This window comes from Pangasianodon hypophthalmus, chromosome 8, assembly GCF_027358585.1.
Source record: "Pangasianodon hypophthalmus isolate fPanHyp1 chromosome 8, fPanHyp1.pri, whole genome shotgun sequence".
Lineage (NCBI taxonomy): Eukaryota > Metazoa > Chordata > Actinopteri > Siluriformes > Pangasiidae > Pangasianodon > Pangasianodon hypophthalmus.
This window is the reverse complement of record NC_069717.1, coordinates 29,137,422-29,163,483: the sequence shown is the minus strand read 5'-3', so window position 1 is coordinate 29,163,483 and position 26,062 is coordinate 29,137,422. Positions and strand designations below refer to the sequence as shown.

General features: G+C 39.0%; 2 protein-coding genes across 7 annotated transcripts in view; both read right to left on the bottom strand.

The window, feature by feature from the left end:
- si:ch73-138n13.1 (titin homolog) overlaps positions 1-21,684 on the bottom strand; it is a 61,298-nt gene extending 39,614 nt beyond the window's left edge. For 2 of the 5 annotated variants that reach the window (XM_034306467.2, XM_034306470.2), the window contains exons 1-5: positions 21,103-21,332; positions 10,963-11,055; positions 8,399-9,542; positions 7,480-7,558; positions 994-4,011 (exon numbers count right to left, since the gene is read on the bottom strand). In XM_034306467.2, the coding sequence (XP_034162358.2) occupies positions 994-4,011; positions 7,480-7,558; positions 8,399-9,534 (4,233 nt within the window). In that variant the 5' untranslated portion in view covers positions 9,535-9,542; positions 10,963-11,055; positions 21,103-21,332. Of the gene's footprint in view, positions 1-993; positions 4,012-7,479; positions 7,559-8,398; positions 9,543-10,962; positions 11,056-11,404; positions 12,222-21,102; positions 21,333-21,528 lie in introns of those variants that run through there. The other 3 variants (XM_053235945.1, XM_053235946.1, XM_034306468.2) reach the window with 3 other exon arrangements.
- A 2,200-nt stretch (positions 21,685-23,884) lies between these two features.
- Positions 23,885-26,062, bottom strand: part of si:dkey-220o5.5 (actin filament-associated protein 1-like 2) — a 36,417-nt gene continuing 34,239 nt past the window's right edge. For both annotated transcript variants that reach the window (XM_026945724.3, XM_026945725.3), the window contains exons 14-15: positions 24,984-25,094; positions 23,885-24,569 (exon numbers count right to left, since the gene is read on the bottom strand). In XM_026945724.3, coding sequence (XP_026801525.1) covers positions 24,543-24,569; positions 24,984-25,094 — 138 coding nt within the window. In that variant the 3' untranslated portion in view covers positions 23,885-24,542. The remainder of the gene's footprint in view (positions 24,570-24,983; positions 25,095-26,062) is intronic.

Here is a 26,062-nt window from a genome sequence, read left to right as displayed (position 1 = left end):
TTTTTTGTTACATATTATATCATATTATATTATGTGCAAGCAATCGGCTTGTTTTATTGTTAATAAAAAGTCTGACAAAAACACGTAACTACTAAATACCCGTTCAATTTCAACTAATTTACCGTCAACTACAGACGCTGCATCCGTTGATTCCACCATGTTCTCTTACAGACACGCCCCCAACTCAGAAACTCAGAGCTCACAGCAAATCCAGAGTTTCTCACTCGTAATTACGACTTCGTGGTGGCGCTCACGTGCTTTCACCTCGTAAATACGATCTTTCCCATATGACTTGAACACATCATATGAGACGTCATTTGCATCTTTAACCAACAGCAGATCTGTCCCAACCCAGCTATAAATCAGCTGATAAGAAATGAACCAACATGGAATGAGGTCAACTGGTGTTTTTTTTTTTACTGCTTATGGTTGACACGACAACTAAACACGCTGTCAAGCAAAGCCAACATACAAAACTTCGTATATACTCCTTGTCCTGAGCAGAAACTGAGCTAAAAGTACTTTTTTGTGATGTTTCATCATTACATAACATTGCTAGCCACAGCTAATATGCAGACTTACAGCTAAACAGCTAGCTGCACCGTCGCAAATCCTCAACACAGCCTTGATCACGCCCCACCTTAACATGCTTACTATAAAATATTGGTTTTAATTACAGAATGCAATAACTAAGCTTGCCAACTACCTAAACGCTACACTGTGCTAAGGCTAGCCAGCTAACTAATTAGCTTTGGTGACATTAATGCTACCAATCCATCCAACAGTCGCTACTGAACAATAACTGGCTAAGAAAGTTTGCATATTAGCTCCGATAGGTAAACATGGGTACTGTGAAATTTAAACTAGTAGCTACATTTGCTAACAAGCTAGCTAACATTAAGTAGGCTAAACTTAAGCTCTGGCCTTGGTGACCCCACTGCTGCCACTCACTCAATCACATATGTTGTTATGTAAGTTTTGGCACCCACTCACCTGAGATTCTGTGTTCCTCTGCTGCATCTGGCTCGGTTCCTGGGATGCCGGCTCCCAGCTTGGGCTCCAGATTGGTTCAGGCACCAATGGAGACAAGGCAGTCTGGTTTTCCCTCCTACTACCAGCAAAAAGACTATCTGCAGACAAAATTCTCTCCGGGCTCAACATGTGACTTGGGGAAGCTCCAGGGCTGGGTGTAGGCATCTGAACATTAACCAATGGCAGTGTGATTCCAGGAGATTGAACTGGAGTTGGTGTCAGTGGAGGAGCTAAAGTCGGGCTCAAAATGGGTCCTGTAATTCGTTCTTCCTGTCGTTGGAATATCTGCTCCAGACTGGACTGTGTGGCACCAACAGGTCTTTTGGAACTTTCTGTGGAAGACAGCCACGAAGGTTCATCCACAGCTACCTCCCCCTGTGATCTACTCCACATGTCAAATTGGTGCTCTCCATGGGTCCAGTCTGGGGTGACAGACTGTGAGTGTATTTGGGGTTTAGGTCTTTCTGTGGCAAAGGCTTGAAGCTCTGGTTGGTGCAGAACCTGGGGCTGAAGTGGTGGTGGCAGTCTTGGTTGTTCTGAGAGGACAGATTGAAAAGGAGCCTGCATTTGAGACTGTGGAGGTGTATCTCTCTGGAGGTTCTGCAACAGGGATTGAGGATGAATTGGAGACATTGATTTGGCTCCACTGGTTGGAGTCATCGGTTTGGCTCTAACCAAATCCAAACTTGGGAATGCGGCCATTCCGAAGGGATCCACAGAAACTCCAGGTTGGGTTTGGTTCTTGAAGGAGTCCACATCCAAAATTGATGGTTTGTAAGCTTCTTCATCACGATTTGAAGGCTGCCTCCATCTGGGTGTTGGGCTTTGATCGCTGCTCAAACTCGTACCAAACCGATCCCCTAGAGAAACATTATCCAGATCCAGCACTTTGGGTCGCAGAGGAGATTCTGCAGTTCTCTTTCCCTGTTCAGCCTCTCTCTGCCCTTCTTCCACTCTTTCCTGCTTCTTCCTGGAGGCTTGTTTCTCCCGTTCCTTCTCTTTCTGAAGTTGGAATTCAAGAAGCTGATGTCTTTCAAGTTCCTGGCTCTTCTTGAGATCATCCAGCTCTCTCTGTTTCTCCCTTTCCTGTGCTTTCTGTCTGTCTGACTGCATCCATCTCTCCATTTCCTCTAGCTGTTTCTGTCTCTCCATCTCTTTCTGTCTTTCCTGTTCTTTCTGCCTCTCAAGCTCTCTCTGTCTTTCAAGCTCCCTTTGTTTTTGTCTTTCGATTTCTCGCAGCCTCTCCAACTCCAACTGTCTTTTCCTTTCTCGCTCCATCTCCTGCTGGATCTCATACTCCCTCAGCTTCGTCCTTTCCTCCTCTAGCAATCTCTCCTTCTCTCTCTCCATTTCTTTCTGTCGTCTCTCAATCTCCCTCTGCTGCTCAAGCTCTCTCTCGGCTGCCCTTCTCCTCTCATATTCAATCTGGTTTTGACGTTCCTTTTCTAATTGTTTCTGTCTTTCAATTTCCTTTAGCCTCTCCAATTCTCTCTGTCGCTCCATCTCTTTCTGTCTCTCCCTCTCCCGCTCCCTCTGTCTTTCCAACTCTCTCTGCCTCTCTTTCTCCTTCTCCAACTCTCTCTGCCTTTCTTTTTCTTTCTCCAATTCTCTCTGCCTCTCTTTCTCCAACTCTCTCTGCCTCTCTTTCTCTTTCTCCAATTCTCTCTGCCTCTCTTTCTCTTTCTCCAACTCTCTCTGCCTCTCTTTCTCCTTCTCCAACTCTCTTTGCCTCTCTTTCTCTTTCTCCAATTCTCTTTGCCTCTCTTTTTCTTTCTCCAACTCTCTCTGCCATTCCAGCTCCTTCATCTTTTGATACTCTGCTAGTTTCTGTCTCTCCAACTCTTGCTCCTTTGCTCTCTGATATTCCTTCTCTTTTTCTTGTCCTCTGTGCCACTGCATCCCCTCTCTACCCTCGGCGATTAGCAGTCCTTCTGGTGAACTTTTACTAAAGGCAGTTTCCAAGGAGGGGTTCCTTCTTATCGATGGTACTCGATTGTGAAAACTCCTTCGCCCTGCTTTCACAGAGAAGTCCTCAAATGCCATCTCTGGCTTAACTCTATCTTCAGCTATTCCTCTTGTCTCACTCCTAAACATGGCTTCTTCATCTATTCCTGCTCTCTGGTGTACAATCTCGTTCATTTGACCTGTAAGAGCGAAATAAGTCGCTCTCGGCCTTGTCATTTGCTGATCCTCGGTTTCTGGTACCTTCGGCTGTCTGAGTGCTGCAGCATTTTCTCTTTCCATCTCTGCCTCATTTTCTAGCTCGTCTTCTTCGATGTCTGCTTTTGCAGCAATGTGGACCTCGATCTGCCTTTGGATCTCTTCCTCCATCTTCCTGACCATCTCCCTTTGCTTTTCCATTTCCATTTCCCTTTCTCTATCAACAAACGTTTCATCCCATTTTGGCAGCGCTCCCACTCTGAGGTAACGGGTATGCCTCTGCTCCACAGCAGAACCAGTCGATTGTCTGTCTTTGTCTTTAAACAAGTTACTGGACCCCATTGTAAAGCTGTTCTCTTCATTTCCTGGAATTCCATCATTTAAAGAGGATTGTTGCACTCTTTCCCCTCCATTGGACCTTCGCAGAGTAAGAGCCTTTTCTTCCAGATGGGCAGCTGGAATGTTTTCACTAACTGCACGACTCTCCTCAATCGCAGTCACAGTGTCAAAAATGTGATCGATCCGCTTTGGACTGGAAGGAGACACCAAATTCTGGTACGTAGCTTTGACCAGAGATCTGTCATCTTCATCATCCAGACAACTGAATAAACTGCTTCCTTTAGTCCGAAGAGAGAGGCTGCGTCTGGGTGTGGGCTTCACCAAGCTCGAGTTAGCATCCTCCATCATTTGGACGCTGTGTTTCTCCACCACGTTCTCAAAAAGCAATGCTCTGACAGTCTGAACACCGCTGGTCGCATTAGCCGGCAAGTCCTGGTCTTCCTGTGGCTTTGTCTGCCCAGCTGAAGGGAGGTCCTTGGACTGAAAGAAAAATATTCATTTTCAGAGTCATATCAGTTAAAGATAATAGAGTTTAATATATATACGTGATAATAACAGCTTTTGACGCATCCTTGGCTTGCTCTCCTTGACTCCTTGCAAGAATCTCAAGTGGAACTCTAAAATTATGATCATAACAAAAGTAACAGTAGCAGGCTTCACGTATAATTATAGGCTTCTACAGAACAGGTGGCGAACGCTCTTATTCTCAAGTTGCACAAGTGTTCTCTCTTCTTTTGGATAGCATAAAGGTTGGTAACACCAGAGAATAAAAAGAGAGCGAATACCAAATTCAGAGAAAATATCAGAAAGTAGTTCAGGTAAAAACAGAGAGTTGTCATAAAAGCTGAATAAAAAAAAAAATCAAAGCTTTTAAATTGGTAAGTGTTTCATGATACAGACAAACATTCTGTACATCTTGCTATAACACTATGAATCGCAATGGCGAATCCTTGTGCTTTGAATTATTTCAATCAAATTTTTAAAATGTCTTCACTGAAATGCTGAACAAACAAACTCTGATCTGATGTCCAAGTTCTTCTACTGTGTCTTTCTGTGTCGCCTTGAATGCGAAGGTCATTTTCACGACAGCACAAAATACTGGACAGACCTCAACACAACCACGAATTCCACGGTCAAACCAGCATGTCCTTTTATTAAAATGAAGCACTGGCAAATTGCACGTGAACTATGGAAAAGAGTATTCAAATGAGATATAAAGAGATGCTCATCATGTGAACGTTAATGTAAAGAAGATCAAAGACAGAAAAAAAAAAAAACCCAGAAATAATTTGCTTTGGTGCTTGTGCGAGGTACGGCAGTGAGAGACAGAGAAATCTGTGTGTATAGCTGCTCTATCAAAGCCTCCATCACGTCGCTCTCAGGTTAACCTTTACCACCCTTTTTTCGGCTGGTCTTCTCCAGAATATGACTCAACTCAGGTCGGGTTACACACCTGTCGTGCACCACACCTCTGTGACATCAATGCTGCCTTTTTCAAATTAGTCCAACCCGTTTGTGTTTCTTTTTTGTTTCCCTGCTCGCTCCCTTCACCCTCACTGTCTGTTTTCTTTCTTCTTATAACACAAGGTCCTGCCAGCAGTGAGGTCAGTTATGGCTTACCATTTCAGGTCAAGCCTCTATTGCATTCTGAGTCGTTTCTGGGAAAATTTTTCTTCAACTATAAATAGTAAAACACAGACTTAAATGGATGATGGAGGAGATTGTGAACAGATTACAACAGAAAATTTAGTTTGGCAATGGAAAATGACTTCTCAGCAAAAACAAACCAGAGAGAGAGACAGAGAGAGAGAGACAGTGAGAGAGACAGAGAGAGAGAGACAGTGAGAGAGACAGAGAGAGAGAGACAGTGAGAGAGACAGAGAGAGACAGAGAGAGATAGAGAGAGAGAGAGAGAGAGAGAGAACAAGGGAAACAACATGGAAATTAAAAGGTCAAGAATATGCAAAATGCAGTCTTGCTTCATGTAGAAATAAGGTTAAAAGCTCAGAAGAAAACGGGTTAAACAAGCCTTCAGACTGACAATACACACACTTAACAAACACACTGTTCTCTAATGTAAAAGCCAATCTTGTTATAAAACTAACTACAATAATAATCTGGTCATTTTAAACAATATTTTTTTTAATATGACTATTTAGACTTGACACCAACCTCTCTGTGGGACATATTTTCCCCCGAATTCTCTTTCGTTTTGAAAATTTCCAGTATAAAGATTAAGTTATATCAAGTAAAGACAAGTGCAGCAGAGATTTAAGAGATTTTTTTTTTTAGTCTACTTTATCAGAAAATATTTTTTTCCAGGTTGTACATTTTAAGTCATTATTCCATCAAATGTGCACTTATTCTTAATATGACAAAATAATATAGATATCATGACAAACTGTCACAATACACTTTCCTGAGATAACAGGAATCATCTTTTTTTAAAACTTTTTTTAAATGTTATAAATATATGTACTTAAAATAACAATTACAAACTTTCTGGAAGCAGCTGATTTGATGGTGCTGAATGTTTAAAATAATAAAATTTCACAAAAATGAAAAAAAAAAAAAATTTCTTCTTATTCCTAAATTTTAGTGTAACACTACTGTTTTCCTGGCTTTTTTTTTTTTTTTTTTAAAGCAAAACCTAAATATCTTGATGAACATTGCACATCCTAGAAATTACATTTTCATCAAATCACATTAATTCTTAAACACATCAGTCGTTACTCTTTCAATTCCTAAATACACACGCAGTTCAAGATTCAGAAAAATAAAAATGCCAACGTGACATCACGGTCGAGTCTCATGTAGTGATTTTTAAGTTGTTTTAGCGCGCTGTGATTGGTCAGGTAGCTAAAACATATGATGGACAATAATAATTAAAAAAAACTGCAATACTAATTACTGCAATACGCATCACAATCTTTAGGTTTGTTAACGAACAGCGTTGCGTTTTCATCTTTACAAAAATAAATAATTTAACACTAAACGTTAATAAAATTCTATACAAAACGTAAACATCAAATCAGCGGCTTCCGTTCAGACGCTACCTCAAAAAAAAAAGTAAATCACCATAGTGATATTACATCATCAGATCGTCCAGCTGATATTCAGTTTAAGGTAACAAGCATCACAATCATATGATTAAGTGGAAAAAGCTGACATTTGTGATGGCAGTTAAATTATGATGAGTTGTGGAGGAAAATTATTTAGAGAGAGGATATCGTAGAGTTATGGCTTTCAGGTCTGGTGTTCGAGGTTCTTGTCTGCTGACCTGGTGAGAATAAGCAGCCAGAGCAGCGTTATCGTCCACGCTGACCTTCACGCCGTGTTACTCAGCGTAGTTTTGATAAGGAGAACGTTAAAATAGCAGTCGGAATGTTGCTGCTAAGCATTTCTGTAATCTATACCTGTTCATTCAATGGACGCTTTTATCTAAAACGAAACACATCAAAAACAAAATGTCTACAATTTCCTGTTTACACCACGTCGTCAATCAGCCGAGACAGGTTTCGTTTTACACCGAGGCTATGAGGCTAATGCGGCTAACAAGCAAAGGAAGCTTACAGCCTCCAGTTTAGCATGCTTAAATCATTACACTCACCTCAAATCAATCTGATTTACATATTTTATATTTCTAATACAGACTCATTCAGTCATTTTATAGAATTCAGGTGTTAATATGCCAAATAATGGCTTTTAAGGAACAATGCTAAACTGGAGGCTATACACTTCCATAATGTGTTAGCAACTTTAGCCTTGTAGCAACAGTTTAAAAACATAAAAAAGCAAGCTTTAAACTTTAGACTTCAAAAAACTTCAAAAATATGTCTCGACTGAATTTGGCACAAAAAGGAAAACTTGTTAATTTTGGCTATCTAACCCTTTGTTTTTTTTGGATTTGGCTTTTGGTTTTGTTGCTGATGGTGAAAGTTCTCCCACCTTTTTGCCAAGTTCCTCAACTTCCTCCTGGACGCCTTTAAGCTCCGTGGAGCTCGTGCTCTCCGCATCTGACGCAAAGCTGCGAACAAATCAACATCATCATCATCATCATCATCACCATCATCACCTCAGCTAACGTTAATCTTATGGGTTCTACATGCAAAAGTAAACAACAAACAAGTGTTTGAGCTACACACAAACAACCAAGCGTGGCCGCCGGTGGTATAATCTCACTCTAATACCTCAGCACTGCTGAATTCTGGGTTCTGATTGGTCAGAAGGTGTTGATTAATTCTCTATAACAGCAGCTCTGACAGTAGTGCAGCTGCAAATCACAGGTTTATATTAATGCACTCGTTCTAATGCGTTATCGTTTCTATAGTAATCATGTTACAGCTGCAAGTGTAACGCAAGTGAAAACAGGAACTTGAAAAACATGAAATGTAACTATAAATGGATAAGAAGTACAAAGTGTTGTTCTACAACATGATATATGACTGTATATGGATTAATAAAAAGTGTTGCTATTTAATCAATAAAATTGTCATCACTGAAAAAATAATCCTCACACCATGACATCGCTGAATATTTTTCTCTAACACGGAATGTTTTATTCCACTTACACCACAGCAGTTTGTCACTGATTACTACTGTTTTATTGATTAAATAACAACACTTCTTATGAAATTCAGTTTCCATTGAGAAACTAATAAAAAATACGAAACAAACATGCAGTACGGGAGAACAGAAACAGAAAGGAGCAGCAGTGTCATGTATCAGAGCGGGCGCATTTCTCACGCTGTTAATCTCAAATATGCTACAAGACAAGATGCTTGCAGTCAACCGAACACAATCTGTGTACATAAACACCACCACATTTATCTTAGTGCTGTATATTCAAGTCGAATGAAACACCTACCGTTTTGTTCTATCTGTTGGAAGTGGGCGGGGCTTAAACGGTGGCTTCTGGGGTGGAGCCGGTGCGGTGGAGAAATCCTCGGTCAGCTCTTTGATTCGCTGTTTCACTCCGACAGCTGCATCGGTATCTGCGATTGGTGTCACTGGAGAACGAGGCTCGGCACCTCGCGTGGCAGGAACTGAAAATGTGGAAGAGGACGAGTCCATAAGAAGACTAATCCTCCGCTTTATACCATTTCCTGCTCTTTCCAAAGGCTTTGCATCCTGCCCTTCCACATCCTTCTTCCAAAAGCCTCTTTCTAAATCCATGTGGTCTTTCTCTCTCCTCCTAACTCCTTCTTCTGGAGCAGGTGACTCCGGGGTGTTCTCCTTGCTCTCCCCTGCTGTAGGTTGCCTTTGTGCAAAGGGCTCGAATTTGGCGGTGAGATCAGTCGAAAGGGGTCGTCTGTCCATCCGCTGTGGTGCAGAAGTGGAAGATGCAGTGGCGTCTTGCAGGAAAATGGCTGACACTGGTCTTGGCCTGGAGCTCCTTGTTTCCTGAGGACGACGAATGACCTCACCACCCTCTTTACCCACATCCTCTTCTAAACCAACATTACCGAGGAAGCCCATGGATTTTGCCCGAGTGATAGAACCACCAGTTTTGGGTCGAGAAGACCATTCTGTAGGTTTGGACTGAGAAGGTCCCAAACTTGCTCTTTGTACCAGGCTTCCTGTCTCCGTTGGCTTGAGTTTACCAGGATCATTTGAAATAGAAGAAGGTTCTGGTTTAAACGTTGGAGCCTCTGGTTTGCTGCTTGGCCCAGAAGTAGGTTTAGTTCCTGATTTAAGGGCTGGAGGTGTTGGCTTGGGTTTGCTTGGTGGCTCTGGTTTGGACAGTGACTCCGGTTTGGGTAACGACTCCGGTTTGGGTTTGGGCTGAGGTTTGGGAGCAAGAATGGGTCGAATCGTGGTATTTCTCTGCACAGCAAAAGGTTTTGGAGTGAGTCTTGGTTTGGGGCCTGGGATTGGTTTCTTGGGGTCTGAACTGATGATCGTCGAATCCTCCATGAGAGTTTTATTACTCGAGTCAGTCAGAGGACTCAAATGCAGACGGCCGCTCACCATTCCAGGCTCGAGCTCCACCTGGGTCGCCATCACTGCACCTGAGAGACAAGAGGAACACGACAGTTTTCAGACAGACCTCAGGGGCCTCAAAGGGATCTTGACCCAATTTGAGCCAAGTGCCCCAGTTCATGTCACATTACTCTTGTATTCTATACTTGTGATCTTCCTATTATAGTCTCACTATCTAGTATCAACCAGGAAATTTGCATTTTTACCCCATTTTCTCCCAATTTGTTCTTTTTTTTCCAATTTCCAGTCTCACTTATCACATGACAGATACCAGCCAGGGAGGGTGGAGGCTAGCACATGCTTCCTCTGAGACACATGAAGCCACCATATCATCATATCCAAACTGCTGCGCATGCTGTGCTCATGAAGACACAAGCTCACAGACACTTTAGATTCACCAACGTCACTGTGATTGACAGGAGAGAAGGAGTACGTCCCACCCACCCAGAGAGAATGACCAATTTTGCTCCTGGACACAGATGACTGTAGTGAGTTAGAGCGCTTTTTTTGAACTTTGTTTGAGCCAGATCCCTTTTTCTAAGTCTCGGTTGCTCTTCACCTCACTTTGAGCTCACTCTTTAGGAGGTTGGACCTGGATTACATAAAGCTGCTCTGTAGCAGCGACACGTCAATCAATTATCAATAAAAAATTTTTTTATTTATGCTACGTCCAGATCTTCACTACCATCGATTATACATCATCTTCCCTACTTCCAGTCAATAAGAGTACACTTATTTTGTGAAGAATGATGTCTGAGAAATATAATTTGACCCATCTGTATAAATCTTGGCACTAAAAACAGCAAACCTGGCCAACTGAGCAGGAAAAATTTACTACACCCAAATAAAATTGTGCAATTATTATATAAGAGGTGTTTCTGAGCACAGTGAGGAGAAAATACAATACATCTCTGGACTTTGGCTTTGCAGATACACAAGTTCCACAGAATTGTTTTATTGTCATGCCATTAATCAGACCGTGTGTGTGTGTGTGTGTGTGTGTGCGCGTGTGGGGGAGAGAGAGAGAGAGAGAGAGAGAGACTGCTTTAAATCACGATGATTGATCACGTTCTGGTGAGAGCAGGAGTTCAGTTAGAGAACAGCTCATGAGGATGCACTAGTGCTGCGTTAAATGGTACACAAGGTTGCAACATAGACCATAAACACACACACACACACACACACACACACACACACACACACGCAGTCCACATGTCAATCTGGAAGTCTCATAGTAGACTGGCGTGCACTCGATACTATCAGATTTACTATCCCAGCATTCCCCTTGGCTCACACACACTCTCTCTGTCTCTCTCTCTCTCTCTCTCTCACACACACACACACACACACACACACACACACACACACACACACACAGTATGGACTAGCCCATATAATTAGCTAATCGTGCCTCGCCTGCAGTTTCTCGATCCGATAATAATAACTCACCTGCCTGGCTGTCAACTGTCTGCAGTGGAGCCCTGGTTTCTGTGGCAACCGCTGGATGATGTCATATCACAGAGAAGGGGGCGGAGTCAGGCTCTGATGAAAGAAAGAGAGGAAGAGATGGAGAGGGAGGTCAGACAGTGTCAATGTTGCATGGCTATGGCTCCAGAGCTCAAATAGCCTCCACACACACACACACACACACACACACACACTTGTTGACTGCAGGCTTAAGTGCTAATCACGACCAACCGGATGGATTCTCCACCCGTATCATATCACAGACGCTGTTAAACACAAACACAGGCTTGTGACGTGCAAACACACATACAAACACATGTACAACACACACACACACACACACACACAAACACATCTGTGGACTCATGCAAACATGCAAATCTAAAGACACACAAACGGCCCTTCAGCGGCGAGGCTGACCTACATGTACAGATTACCACCCAATCCGAAACACTCGATACGAGCGCCTCTGTGAAACTGAAGCCCCGAACAAACAAGCGAACGAGAGGAACGACAGAAAGAGACTAAAAAGCCTGGAGGAGCAGAGAGAGAGCTGGCCAGGGTGCGCTGGAGGAACTCGGTCTTCGACAGGAAACGCCTTTGCGCAGCTGGAATGTTAAACATGCAGCGTAAGATCCAGCAGGCAACACACAAACACACACACACACTTCTTATCTTCTATAAACATGGAATGTTACATTTGTGTAAACTTATACACTGTACATGTAGCCACTATCTACAGCTGAGAATCAGTTACATGACATACTGCATAATTCACTGTGGACAGAAAATGATTAACTTCCAAACTCTGTCATTAACATGTTTATCAGCTGCTGTCGGTTTCCTCTTCAGTGCAGTGGAGCTCTTCTCCATCAGTGTGTGATGTGCAGCTGCCCATTCAAGTTAAAACTATTACAATAAGGGATGAGTCATACAAGATCAGATAGAAGATTTTGTTCTGAAATGGTATGAATGCCCAAAGCTTTCCGAAGTTTGTTTTGGTTCTTGGAAGCAACTCGCAAAGTATCTCAGCAGGGAAGTCACAACGATACTGAGCAGACAAGCAAGTCACAGAGCTACTGAGTAGCAAAGTCATAGAGTAACCACACAGACAGGCAAGTTACAAAGTAACCAAGTAAACTAGTCAAAAAGTAACCAAGTAAACAAGTAACCAAGTAAACTAGTCACAAAATAAACAAGTAAACAAGTCACAAAGTAACCAAGTAAACAAGTAACCAAGTAAACTAGTCACAAAATAACCAAGTAAACAAGTCAAAAAGTAACCAAGTAAACAAGTAACCAAGTAAACTAGTCACAAAATAACCAAGTAAACAAGTCAAAAAGTAAAACAAGTAACCAGGTAAACTAGTCACAAAATAAACAAGTCAAAAAGTAACCAAGTAAACAAGTAACCAAGTAAACTAGTCACAAAATAACCAAGTAAACAAGTCAAAAAGTAAACAAGTCAAAAAGAAACCAAGTAATCAAATCACAAAGCTACTGAGTAGGAAAGTCACAAAGTAACCACACAGAAAGGCAAGTTACAAAATAACCAGGTAAACAAGTCAAAAAGTAACCAAGAAATCAAGTCACAAAGTAACCAAATAAACAAGTCAGAAAGTAACCAAGTAACCAAGTAAACAAGTAACCAAGTAAACAAGTCACAAAGTAATGAAGCATACAGGCAGGTCAGAGTCACAGAGTCACAGAGTCACAGAGTCGGCATGTTGCAAAGTAACAAAGCAGACATGCAAGTCATAAAGTAACTGAACAGACAAGTCGAACAATAATGGAGCAAACAGGCCAGTTACAAAGTAACCGAGCACCTAGATACGTCACAAAGTAACCGAGTAAATAAGTCACAACATCATCGAGCAGGCAGGCAAGTAACAAAGTAACCAAGTAGACAGGTTAAGTAACCAAGTCACTGATTAGGCAAGTCAAAGTAACCAAGCAGACAGGCAAGTTACAGCGTGACTACAGAGGCAAGTCACAGCGCAGCCTAGCAGTCAAGTCACAGTAACCGAGGCAGTAACTAGCAGCCACGTGAACTAGTATTTGCTGGTTTAACCTTTGACTTGTTATAACATCTGTTTCTAATAATGTCTGTGAACAACTGTCAAATCAGCAAACGAACTTTACTCAGACAATAAAGCCCGCTGTAACGCTCTGTAAATGTGCTACACCTTTACTGCCAGATATTAAACCCTCACTGAACACACTCATCATCTGAGGTGAACGAACTGCCTGTTGGACAGGAGCCAGCACCGGTCATGCGAGGGTTAACAGAAATCTGAGCAGCTTCACTTTAAAACACCTGAAACTTTGTGTCAACTTCAGCTGCTCACAAAGGTACAAAGGTTTAAAGCCATGCGTCCCCTCCACACATCGTGATCCTGTTAAGACTTTACAACCCAATCCCAGACCTGATTCTGGTTTTCTGACTCAGCAGCAGCACATGGATGTTTATTGTGCAACAATCGACAACTTGCATTAATTAAGTTTGCTAAGAAGTGTGTAATACATCCCATCTTTCATGAGTTTTTTTGTCACTAGGGTTTTTTTTTGGCCTTTTTCTTTCTTCTTTTGTTCTCCATTGTACTTATTGTCTCTTTATATCCAGCCTGGCTGGTAATTTCATCTTGTGATTCATCTGTTCACTGAACCTTCTGGTTGCTGAACTTTGCTTTACTTACAGCATCAATAAAGAAACAGGTAACTATCTAATCAGATAATAAAGCAATTACATAATCAAGTAGGTCAACTAACTAAATAATTAAGAATGAAACTTAGTCGGCGAACAAGTAACAAACTGGCTAACTAAATAACTGCGCAGATAACTAGGTATAAAATCAGCAACTACATAAACAAGCAGAAGTAATAAATAATAAAATATATAACTAATTTAATAAGTAACTGAACTAAATAAATAAATAAGCAGATATTTATTTCTCAAGTACCAAACTAAGTAATAAAGCAGGTTACAAGCAAATAAGTATCTATGTAACTAATTAAACAAATAACTCATTAAACAAGCATGTAAGAAGGAATGTAATACAAAAATAATAAGTAACTGAATAAAAGAGCTTGAAGCTAATAAACTTAAGCAACTGTCTAAAAAGGAAAGCTAGTTATTAACTACACAAATAAAATGATCAATTAACTAACTAGGTATCCAAGTAACTAACAAAGTAAGAAAATTATCAGGTGACTATCTAAGTGAACAAGTAACTAAGGAGGTAATTAATTAGCCGACTAAACAGATAACTAAGTAAGTAAGTAATTAAGTAATTAATACAGCATGTTACTAAGCTAGCTTATGTCGCTATGCTACTAAGAGATTTATATTAATACGATCATTCGTTATTGTTTCTATAGTAACAGCTCATTCACAGGGACGTGTACAGCGGATGCTCCACATAAACGGATTAAAACGTGTGTTTTTTTACTCCGTCAGCGATACGGTGAGGTTTATTTAACATTTATGGAAGGAGTCTCCAGTGTCAGAGGTAAAGCTGTAACTTTAAGTTCTTCAGGACAGAGGAGTTTATGCTTCTTTGCGGTTTCTCTGTAACACGACAAGCTGTGTTTTTTTTTGTCTTATTAACTTCAAGAGAGAGAGAAAAAAAAGAGAGGCTGGTGAGGGAACGACTGTTTATAGCTGCTATAACATAACTAACGTGCTTCATAGACGTTCCACAACACTAAATGAAACACTAAACGACAAGCGAATAAAATCGTACGATGAAAATGTAACTGTTAGAGGAATAAAACACCAGGAGTTCTAGGCAGTAACTCCACTTCATCACCTTACTCAGTGGTTTATTCCTTACTTAATGAATTATTCTGATTTTTAATCATTTCTGCTAATAATGAAGTCGTCCTCAGGTTGCAGGACTGCAGAGACGGAGGACAAGCCTGCTGAGCTCCAGGATATGCACGAGTGCCTTTATAATGAAATATGTAAAAGCGACCACGACTGGCTTGACCAAGAACATTACGCTTCCTGTCCATCTTGAATCGTGTGGCTTGAGGACGGAGACGGGGTTTGTGCTGATTCCCAGCACATCTGCGATCCTGAAGCTTCTCTTCCTCACTGCTGCGTCTCAATAAACTTTTTTTAAATCTGTTACATAACGCACAACCAGCTTAATAAATCTACGGTATTGATTAAAGCTGAATAAAGTTAACTAGACACGTGTCTGATGCGGAGACACACGTGAGGATCGTGCTGAAACCAGACGACACGACAGGGTTTATTAAAAGACCTCAGACAGGAGATATAATGTGATAGAAGCCATGCTTGTGTTGATGTGCACAGAAGCTGACTTCCCATTGTGAAACATATAAAAGCCTCGCTAACACTGTGTGTGTGTGTGTGTGTGTGTGTGTTTGAGCAATGCAGATTCAATGCAAATGATTGTCGCCTGGGGCTTGAGCAAGCTGTTTCCAGGATTGGAGCACGAACTGCACACACACACACACACACACACTTACGCTATTTACCTAGAGACTTTATACTGGAACATAAACCCTATATAATTAGATATAATTAGTTTTATAACACAGATTAAACGGCATTATTATGCTTAAAGGTGCTCAATATCACTGTAGCTATGCAGACGAGGTTAGTTATACGATCAAATGATTTATTTGACGCATTCAGCTCCTCTTATTTCATCTCGTGTACGTCCCATAATTCCGTTTGTCAGAGTTTATCAAAGAAGACGCAAGGAACCGTCGCACTCAAGAACTCGGGAATAACGTCTACTTTTTTTTTAGATTTTTTATTAGTAATAAAATATCGCGATAAATTTCAGTTGGTATTGCGAAATGAAAAAAAACCTTGTAACTCCCGTCTAGCTGTTTTAAGTTTTTCCCACACTGGAATTTTAATTTTGTGCATTTTGATCAGATTTCAGGAAGGTCATTGTTAAAAAAAAAAGATAAAAAAAAAAAACACTTAGATGTTGATCTCGGGACTTTTTTTTTCGCAGCAGGGTGAATGAACTGATCTGTATCTGTTTAATGGCTTCGTGTAATTCAGCTGTTAGGCTGCTTTCACATTTATTTACAGAAAAAACACTGCTCAGAATAGTTTTTTCATGACTCACACACACACACACACACATATACACACATATACACACTCTCTCTAACCATAACAACATTCTCACCAGTCCTAGCTAGTATCGTTGACTAACTTGCCTAGATTTATTACTGTCAGTAATGAGATGAACTACAGACCGGTGTAACTCTGGTGATCAGGACGCTGTTTATCTTCGCTGTAGCTTTGGAAAAACAGAAAAGAAAAACAGAAAAGCAACAGAATCTGAGCTGCTTGTTTGACCTGACAGAGTTAAAGTAAGACGTCACATCATTTATAAAAAAAATATAAAAAATAAATTTTAAAAAAATGCAGATGGCAGATTTTTTTTAAAAGAAACCAAAAAATCTACTGTGTTTATTTTTCTTGTTTTCATTTAACACAATACAGCATTTCATATAAACCTAAACCATTGTTTATGCTGGTTGTCATGGTGATATTCTACATCAATAAGATATTCGAGTTATCTACTTTACATCAGCCAATCAGAACGAAGCATCTCAAGTGGACGAGGTGTAAATTCACAAGTCGCATTTCAGAGCGTATCGTTTGTCGTTTTAAACATGGAAGAACCTGACACTTAAATATCCTTAAAGACTGTTTAATTTTTTCTCCTTTTAACTATTTTTAAAATAATTAATTTTTTATAATCATGTGATTAATAAAAATTAAGAAAATTTTAATTTTATGCCAGCTAAAGTGAATTGCAATAAAATCTTTTTTTTGAAATGTTATAAAAACTTTAATTAAAAATAAATCAGGGAGATATAGTGTACACACACACACACACACACACACTTTTGAAAACAATTTTGCATAACAAACGCCGGCTAACTCCTGACGTAAACGTGTACTAAAACAACTGGGCATTCCCAACTGCAAATTCCTCCATCCAAATAAGTGTTATGACACATAACACAGTCCTGCGCGCGCGTGTGTGTGTGTGTGTGTGTGTGTGTGTGTGTGTGTGTGTGAGACGCTGGTTTGGCCAGTTTGTGCAGAGGGAAAATCTGCACACTCCTCAAGAACAAAAGCAGCTCTGCAAACACTGAGTGCAACACACACACACACACACACACACACAAATGCAGATGTGAACAGAGACAGTTGAACACAAATGCAGACAGGCAGACTCAGACACACACAGACACATCACCATTATTACTACTATTATTATTATTATTGTTATTGTTATTATTAGCAGTGGTGGTATCAGTATTAGTATTACTAGGATAAGTGTTAGTAGTATTAGTGATGGCAGTAACAGTGTTAGTAGTATTAGTAGTATTAGTGATAGCAGTAATAGTAACAGTGTTAGTAGTATTAGTAGTGTTAGTGATAGCAGTAATAGTAACAGTGTTAGTAGTGTTAGTGATAGCAGTATTAGTAACAGTGTTAGTAGTATTAGTGATGCAGTAACAGTAACAGTGTTAGTAGTATTAGTGACAGCAGTATTAGTAACAGTGTTAGTAGTATTAGTGATGCAGTAACAGTAACAGTGTTAGTAGTATTAGTGACAGCAGTATTAGTAACAGTGTTAGTAGTATTAGTAGTATTAGTGATAGCAGTAATAGTAACAGTGTTAGTAGTATTAGTAGTGTTGGTGATGCAGTAACAGTGTTAGTAGTATTAGTAGTGTTGGTGATGCAGTAATAGTAACAGTGTTAGTAGTATTAGTAGTGTTAGTGATAGCAGTAATAGTAACAGTGTTGGTAGTATTAGTAGTGTTAGTGATAGCAGTAACAGTAACAGTGTTAGTAGTGTTGGTGATGCAGTAACAGTAACAGTGTTAGTAGTATTAGTAGTGTTAGTGATAGCAGTAATAGTAACAGTGTTGCTAGTATTAGTAGTGTTGGTGATGCAGTAACAGTAACAGTGTTAGTAGTATTAGTGATGCAGTAACAGTAACAGTGTTAGTAGTATTAGTAGTATTGGTGATAGCAGTAATAGTAACAGTGTTGGTAGTATTAGTAGTGTTGGTGATGCAGTAACAGTAACAGTGTTAGTAGTATTAGTGATGCAGTAACAGTAACAGTGTTAGTAGTATTAGTAGTATTGGTGATGGCAGTAACAGTGTTAGTAGTATTAGTGATGCAGTAACAGTAACAGTGTTAGTAGTATTAGTAGTATTGGTGATGGCAGTAACAGTGTTAGTAGTATTAGTGACAGCAGTATTAGTAACAGTGTTAGTAGTATTAGTAGTATTAGTGATGCAGTAACAGTAACAGTGTTAGTAGTATTAGTGACAGCAGTATTAGTAACAGTGTTAGTAGTATTAGTAGTGTTAGTGATGCAGTAACAGTAACAGTGTTAGTAGTATTAGTGATAGCAGTATTAGTAACAGTGTTAGTAGTATTAGTGATGCAGTAACAGTAACAGTGTTAGTAGTATTAGTGACAGCAGTATTAGTAACAGTGTTAGTAGTATTGGTGACAGCAGTATTAGTAACAGTGTTAGTAGTATTAGTGATGCAGTAACAGTAACAGTGTTAGTAGTATTAGTGACAGCAGTATTAGTAACAGTGTTAGTAGTATTGGTGACAGCAGTATTAGTAACAGTGTTAGTAGTATTAGTGATAGCAGTAACAGTAACAGTGTTAGTAGTATTAGTGACAGCAGTATTAGTAACAGTGTTAGTAGTATTGGTGACAGCAGTATTAGTAACAGTGTTAGTAGTATTAGTGATAGCAGTAACAGTAACAGTGTTAGTAGTATTAGTGATGCAGTAACAGTAACAGTGTTAGTAGTATTAGTGATGCAGTAACAGTAACAGTGTTAGTAGTATTAGTGATGCAGTAACAGTAACAGTGTTAGTAGTATTAGTAGTATTAGTGATAGCAGTAACAGTAACAGTGTTAGTAGTTGAAATATATTCAGTACAACAAAGAAACGTTATTGTTTATAAACGTTACCTGCATTTATACTCTGATTCATGCTTTGTGTGTACTTACTCTTATTTTTCAGTGACTTTGCACTTTGCGATGTTTCACAAACGACATCATACGCGTTATTAGTATTATTACTCAGTACGAGAGAATACGATAAACTCCCGTTATGAGCATTGCGCAACCCAAAACCTCAGTTTTCAGTGCAGCACAGGATCTGCTCTCAGCTTCTCATGTTCAAAGAGGAAAACATTCAATGCAAAATAACGGTGATGCAGCGTGAGGATTAACGTGAGCTTCACTAAAGAAAACGACACTTAACGTTAATGTAATATTAGAACAAAAATAAACCCTGAATACAAACTCAATGCTATTTGCGTTATATCATTATTACTGCACAGTATTAGCTGATATTGCTAGCTTCAGTGATACATCAACGTTTCTGCCATATTGGAAATTGCCAGATTTGATTAAAGGTCTATAGAAACTGACCGGAGGGACGGAAACTTCCGGAGTGTGATGGAGTGTTTTCATGATGTGAGTGTGTGTACTGAGTCAGGAACATGTGTAGCTTATCTAAAGTGAGAGCTGAGCTGGATATCAAACCCTGGGGTGAGTTACAGAGGTCAGAGTGAAATTCAGATTTAAACGCCCATTTAAACAACCCGCGTGTCACGACAGGTAAAAATTACGAATGTGAAAAATGGCTTTGTCTCTCACATTCACAAGTGAGAGACTACAGCTCCATCACGCAGCTATTACCTCGTCACGTTTTGCACTACGTTTGGACGAAAAGTGAAAAAAAAAAAAAAACACACGTCTTGTGTGAGTGAACACACCAATTGTGTAAAATTAATTCACGGCCAAAATATTCGTCGTAAATCGCTCTAACTTGGATCTTCACGTTACCATAAACAAGAAAATCAGAAGTAGCTAGATAGGTTTTCTGATAAATAAATAATCCTATGTATATTCTGTGTTTAATTTCTCGAATTATAGTACATCATGCGTATTGTAAAGCTTATGAAGTTGATCTGATAATGATATTTAAACTCGTGTTTGCTCCTGAAGTACTTGTGTTGGATAGGACGTTTTTAGCAGGCTAGCTCCAGCTGAGCTCTGAGCTCTGAGCTAACACTCCACAGCAACCTGAAGCACTGCTGAGGCACATTTCCAAAAGGGTTTAAACAAAGCTGCAGGATACAGAGCTTAATGTTAGCTTTTTAAATAAAATGACTAAAAAAATGTAAAAAATCTGATGCTTCATGTAGTCACCAAACATAAAGAAAAGACAAACAACACCTGATTTTCTTTCATAACTGTTCTGAACTTTCCAGATTTTCAATGTTCAGTTACTTCATTAATGAAAAGTTAAAACTGATATAATCTCACTAATGTCTATTACTGATTATAAACTGATATTACTGTAGTGTAGAAGGTTTAGCTGACTGACAGGGAAACTGAGCTTCACTGAAGTTAACTCGTGGATTTTACAGTAGGTTGGTAACATGGCTAACACTCACAGCACCTCAGAAATAAAGCCCTCACCTCTGAGGAACTTGTTTGTGATGGTTCACTAACTGACCCTAATATTCCTGAGGAAAACCTTTTATCGGAAATTTCCATTTATTAGAAACACAATACTAACAATAGCCACTTTCAGCTGCCTGAAGCAGTGTTTAATCTCGACCTCATACACACGACACTGAGTTATTTCCCACCACTGTTACTGCTGTTACGGTTAAATCTCCATTTCTGTGGATTTAATGAGTTTTCATTTTAAATGTCGCACTTTTTTCCCGACTTTCCCAAATCTACCCAAGGAGCAGGAATCCTGCAGATCAAACCAAAGCTTAGCTGAAAGAAATGGACATTTTTACAGTTTTCTTTTTTACAGTAAGTTTTTAAATCTACTTCATGCACCAGACAACACACACACACACACACACACACACACAAACACAGTAGATCTGTTTAAGATACAAATACTAACATTTAAACTGGATTTTGAAAAAAAAAACCTGGAATAAAAAAGTGGACTATTGATTTCCGTTTTAAAATAAACAATGTTTCTGGAGTTTGGAAGCTGCAACATGGTCGTTACTTTGGAAAGCAGAAATGTTTCACTTGCCTGCTGCAGTCTTTAATGTTTTAGCTCCTAAATAAAATAAAAAACTGATCCAGTTTCACAGCAGTCCTGTTATTTCATAATCCCAGACTCGTACAGGAATTTAGTTTAGGATTAAATTATAAAAATAAAAAAAAAATCCTTGGGAAAGTTCAGTAACGCGGATGTTTCTTCTGCATCGTCCCACCTGTGGTGTTTAGCTCAGCCTTCCTTTCCTTTCCCTCGTTTCCTTTCCTGTTTTGGGAAAACTGCTTCCTTCCTAATTCACTCCATCTCCCCTACATAGGTGCACTACTTAGGGTGTAACATAAGCAGAGCGTGTGCGCCCTATCTAGTGCACTACTTCTCCATTTGGGATGGATCCCTAGTCGGTGTGTTTTGCAACCTAACTTAATTTACAATTGCAAATATTTCTTCCCAAACACTTACCTTAAAGCCAGCACGTTTTTTTCTCACTCATATTTAAGCTTTATTCACTTCACAGAGACTCCTAAACAACACCAGGTCTTACAATAACCTTTTAAATTATTTCTCTTATTTAATTTTTAAACTGTCGCACACAAACCCGCTGAGGAAAGCCGGAAGAAAGCGCAGGAGTTGGGTTCAAGCCAAAATAAAAGAAAAAAAAAGCCTCCTACTGGAGATATAGTGCACTAGATAGCAAGGAGAAGTCAGTATCTAGCACCCTAGGTAGTGCACGTATGTAGGGAGTAAGTGAATATTTGGGATTGGGCACTAGTTTAGCCGTGTTTACCTGCGATGGGTTTGAACATTTACCTGGGAGAATTTCGCCTCCTGGTGGCCAAAGTGTGATATTACACATAGCTCAGGCTCCATATATTTACATTTACATTTATGGCATTTGTGCTTTGAAGTCTATCAAAATACATTCTGATACTCGCTCACTAGGTCACAAATTAGGAATACCATCAGTCCAAAACTCTGTTGGGGAGGTGATTTTTTTTTTTTTTTTTTGTGAAAGTGCTAATTTAAGTATTTTATGAAGAGGTGAGTCTTTAGATGCTGTTTTGAAGACTGCCAGTGACTCAGCTGTTCAGACATCTAGAGGAAGTTCATTCCATCACCTCGGTGCCAGAACAGAGAAGAGTCTCGATGCAGGTCTTCCTTGTACCCTGAGAGATGGAGGGACGAGTCGAGCAGTGCTAGAGGAGTGGAGGGAGCGTGGTGGCGCTCGAGGTGTGATAAGTGCTTTGAGATAAGTGTGTGCTGGTCCTACAAGTCCTACATATACTACAAGTACGGCTACTACTACTACACCTATTACTGCTACTCCTACTAATACACCTAGTACTACTACTGCTACTCCCACTACTTCTACTACTAGAACTACTACTACACCTATTACTGCTACTACTACTAAAACACCTAGTACTACTACTGTTACTCCTACTACTACTACTAAAACACCTATTACTAGTACTGCTGCTAATACTACTAGTAGTAGTAGTGCTAATAAAACACTTAGTACTACTCCTACTACTTCTACTACTCCTACTACTACTACCCCTAGTACTCCTTCTACTACTACAACTCCTACTCCCCCGGCACTCCTACTATTACCCCATTACTCCTAGTACTCCTACTACTACTACTCCTACTACTTCTACTAGTACTACTACCCCAGTACTCCTACTATTACCCCATTACTCCTAGTACTCCTACTACTACTACTCCTACTACTTCTACTAGTACTACTACCCCAGTACTCCTACTATTATGCCATTACTCCTACTACTTCTACTAGTACTACTCCTACTACTACCCCTAGTACTCCTAGTACTCCTACTACTGCTACCACTCCTACTACCCCTAGTACTCCTACTACTACTACCCCTAGTACTCCTACTTTTACACCATTACTCCTACTACTACTTCTACTAGTACTACTACCCCAGTACTCTTACTCCTACTACTTCTACTAGTACTACTACCCCAGTACTCTTCCTACTACTACTACTACGAGTACTCCTACTATTACCCCATTACACTCCTACTACTCCTAATACTATTACTAGTAATACTACTTTTCCTCCTCCTACTACTACTATTGCTACTATTACTAATCATCATCATCATCATCATCATCATCATTCTTTCAGCACTTTTCACTGTAAGTCCAAAATCTAAAAGTGATTTGTATAAAAGATTAAAAATGAGAGTAAGAATAAAACAGTCAACAGTCATAAACATTACATACGAACATCTTTTAACGTATTGTTCATAGGTGTGGCTTCTTGTTTTGCTTTTCATCTGATTTATGTTTTATTTTCACGGATTAATGAAAGCTCAGGAATCACAGTGAAGATACATGATAAAAGATGTTTAATAAGTTAATAAATCAACAATGAATAAATAACAACATGAATAAATCAATAATTAACTGGTGCTGCTGTTAACACGCGTGCTAGTGATTAATGTTAGTTAGCTAAAGGTAGCTAGATAACTAACATTAACTGCTTGAGTACATAGCTAATGTTAGCTAGCTAGCTAGCAGACTAATATTAGCATTAACATTAACATAGCTAACACTAATATTAGGTGAAAAGAAATGTTTTAAATTTCCATGTTAGCTAGCTAGTTTTAGTTTAAAACTTTTAGTTCAAAACAGCAATTTACTATAAATTAATTAACTTAATTAAGTTAAGAATCTAGAAATTAACTTAATAATTAATAATATTTAGGAAAATCTTTTTACGTAATTAAAAATAAAGATGTCTAAAAGAGATTATAGAAACGTAAATCACTAAAACAGAAACTGTTCTTTATCCAACGCTGGTTTATTTATTATACAAATATTACGAATAAATTCATCATCATACCACAGTTATCAATTTTACACAACATTTTACAGAAAAAAACTTATATCAACATCACCAGAAGATAAAAAAATCCTAAACTGACACTGACCACGACTCCATGCATCATTAAAAAAGGATAACAAATTAATAATTAAGGCACTTCATTAAAAAAAGAGACTTTTATTATATAAAATATGTGCACTGGTAGGCAGTTAGCACAGAGGTGTAGCGAGAGTGTTAATGAAGAGGTCATTCTCCTCAGCGCTCACACTGGTGCTTGGACCCCTAATCATCTGCATACACACGACTAAGACTGCAGTGTGTACTTTAATTACTAACAGGTTTTTTTTCTCAGCTGATTTTACGGAAGTTAAAATTAAAGCGCACGAGATTCAGGAAAAATAAATCCAGACTGTGAGAAATGGAAAAGCAACTGAAATGTGATCTGTTTGTTACGAACAAATATTACCCAAAAAACGTTTAAAAAATGTACAAAAATATGCACGATCCACATGCTCAGTAATATTATTATTCTCAGTGCAATTAATAATAATAATAATAATAATAATAATAATAATAATAACAGGACAGGAATGTGTACTAGATGAGCAGAATGAGTCCTGGTCAAGCCGAAGCCTTCGTCTCCCACTCCTGTAAAAAACACAAAAAAATAGAAAATTAAAGAAGATCACGGGCTTTCATGCGTGTGACGATAAATCAGGACTGAAAAATATAATAATAATAATAATAATAATAATAATAATAGTAATAAAAGAAAGAAGAAGTAACAAGAAATATTTTATTTTGAGATGAAAATTAATGTTAATTTTGGTTTTAAAAAGTTGCAGTGATTAAAAAATCTTCATCTTTTTTCAAATATTTGCTGCAGTCGCGTAATTATTTACATCAAATTTACATTTAGTGAAATGCGTGTAATAATAATAATAATAATACAAATAAATAAATAAATAAATAAATAAATCTTGATTGATGATGATGAACAGAGATGAAAAGTGAGTAAAGGAAAACTAAAATCTATAAAACAGAAAGATAAACTGGACAGACCTTCCTCCTGTGAAACACACGTCCGTGTTCGATGAGCAGAGTGGAGGGAGATCTCCTCAGAGAGAGTTTAGCAGAAGCTGTTCTACGCAGGAGTGGAGTCAGAAACCCTCCCTACAGAGAGAGAGAGAGAGAGAGAGAGAGAGACAGAGAGAGACGAAGAGAGAGAGAGACAGAGAGAGAGAGAGACAGCGACAGAGAGAGACGAAGAGAGAGACGAAGAGAGAGAGATAGAGAAAAAACAGAGAAAGAGAGAAAGATAGGGAGAGAGATAAGAGAGAGAGAGAGACAGAGAGAGAGAGAAAAAAAGAGAAACAGACAGACGGATAGAGGGAGACGAAGAGAGAGAGCGACAGGGAGAGAGAGAGAGAGAGAGAAGAGAGAGAGCAAGAGAAAGAGAGAGAGAGCAAGAGAAAGAGAGAGAGAGACGAAGAGAGAGAGCGACAGGGAGAGAGAGAGAGAAACAGAGAGAAAGATAGAGAGAGAGACAGCGACAGGGAGAGAGAGAGACAGATTGAGAGAGAGAGAGACAAAGAGAGAGAGAGAGAGAGCAAGAGAAACAGAGAGAAAGATAGAGAGAGAGAGAGATAGAGTACAATATTTTTTACATAAGTGATTCATGTACCATCATGTTTTCTCTTTTTTATAAAGAGCTTTTTTTAATAAATAAATAAACAAATAAACAAACAAACAAACAGTTCCTATAAACAGAGCTGAGCTAAACTTAAAAAAGCAGCTGATGTGATGTTAAACTTTTGTACTGAATCTTTTAAAATTTCATCTTATAAAAATCTAATGAAATTTAATTCAATTATTTTTTAATTTAATTTTAGAAATTCTCTTTAGACGTATTAAAATTATTTTTTTTTCTTTTAAAGTGATGCAGACATTAAAACCATGTCATCCAGCTCAGGTTTTTGTTTTTTTGTTCAGTTTTGCTGGCAGTTTGTGATTAAATCTATACATCATGATCTATATCGTGTATCGTATTACTGTATCGTGATACGATATTCCCGTCACATCGCTCAGCTCTAGCCGTCTCTACACACTACTCCATATTTCTCTCCTGCTGCAGTCGTTAT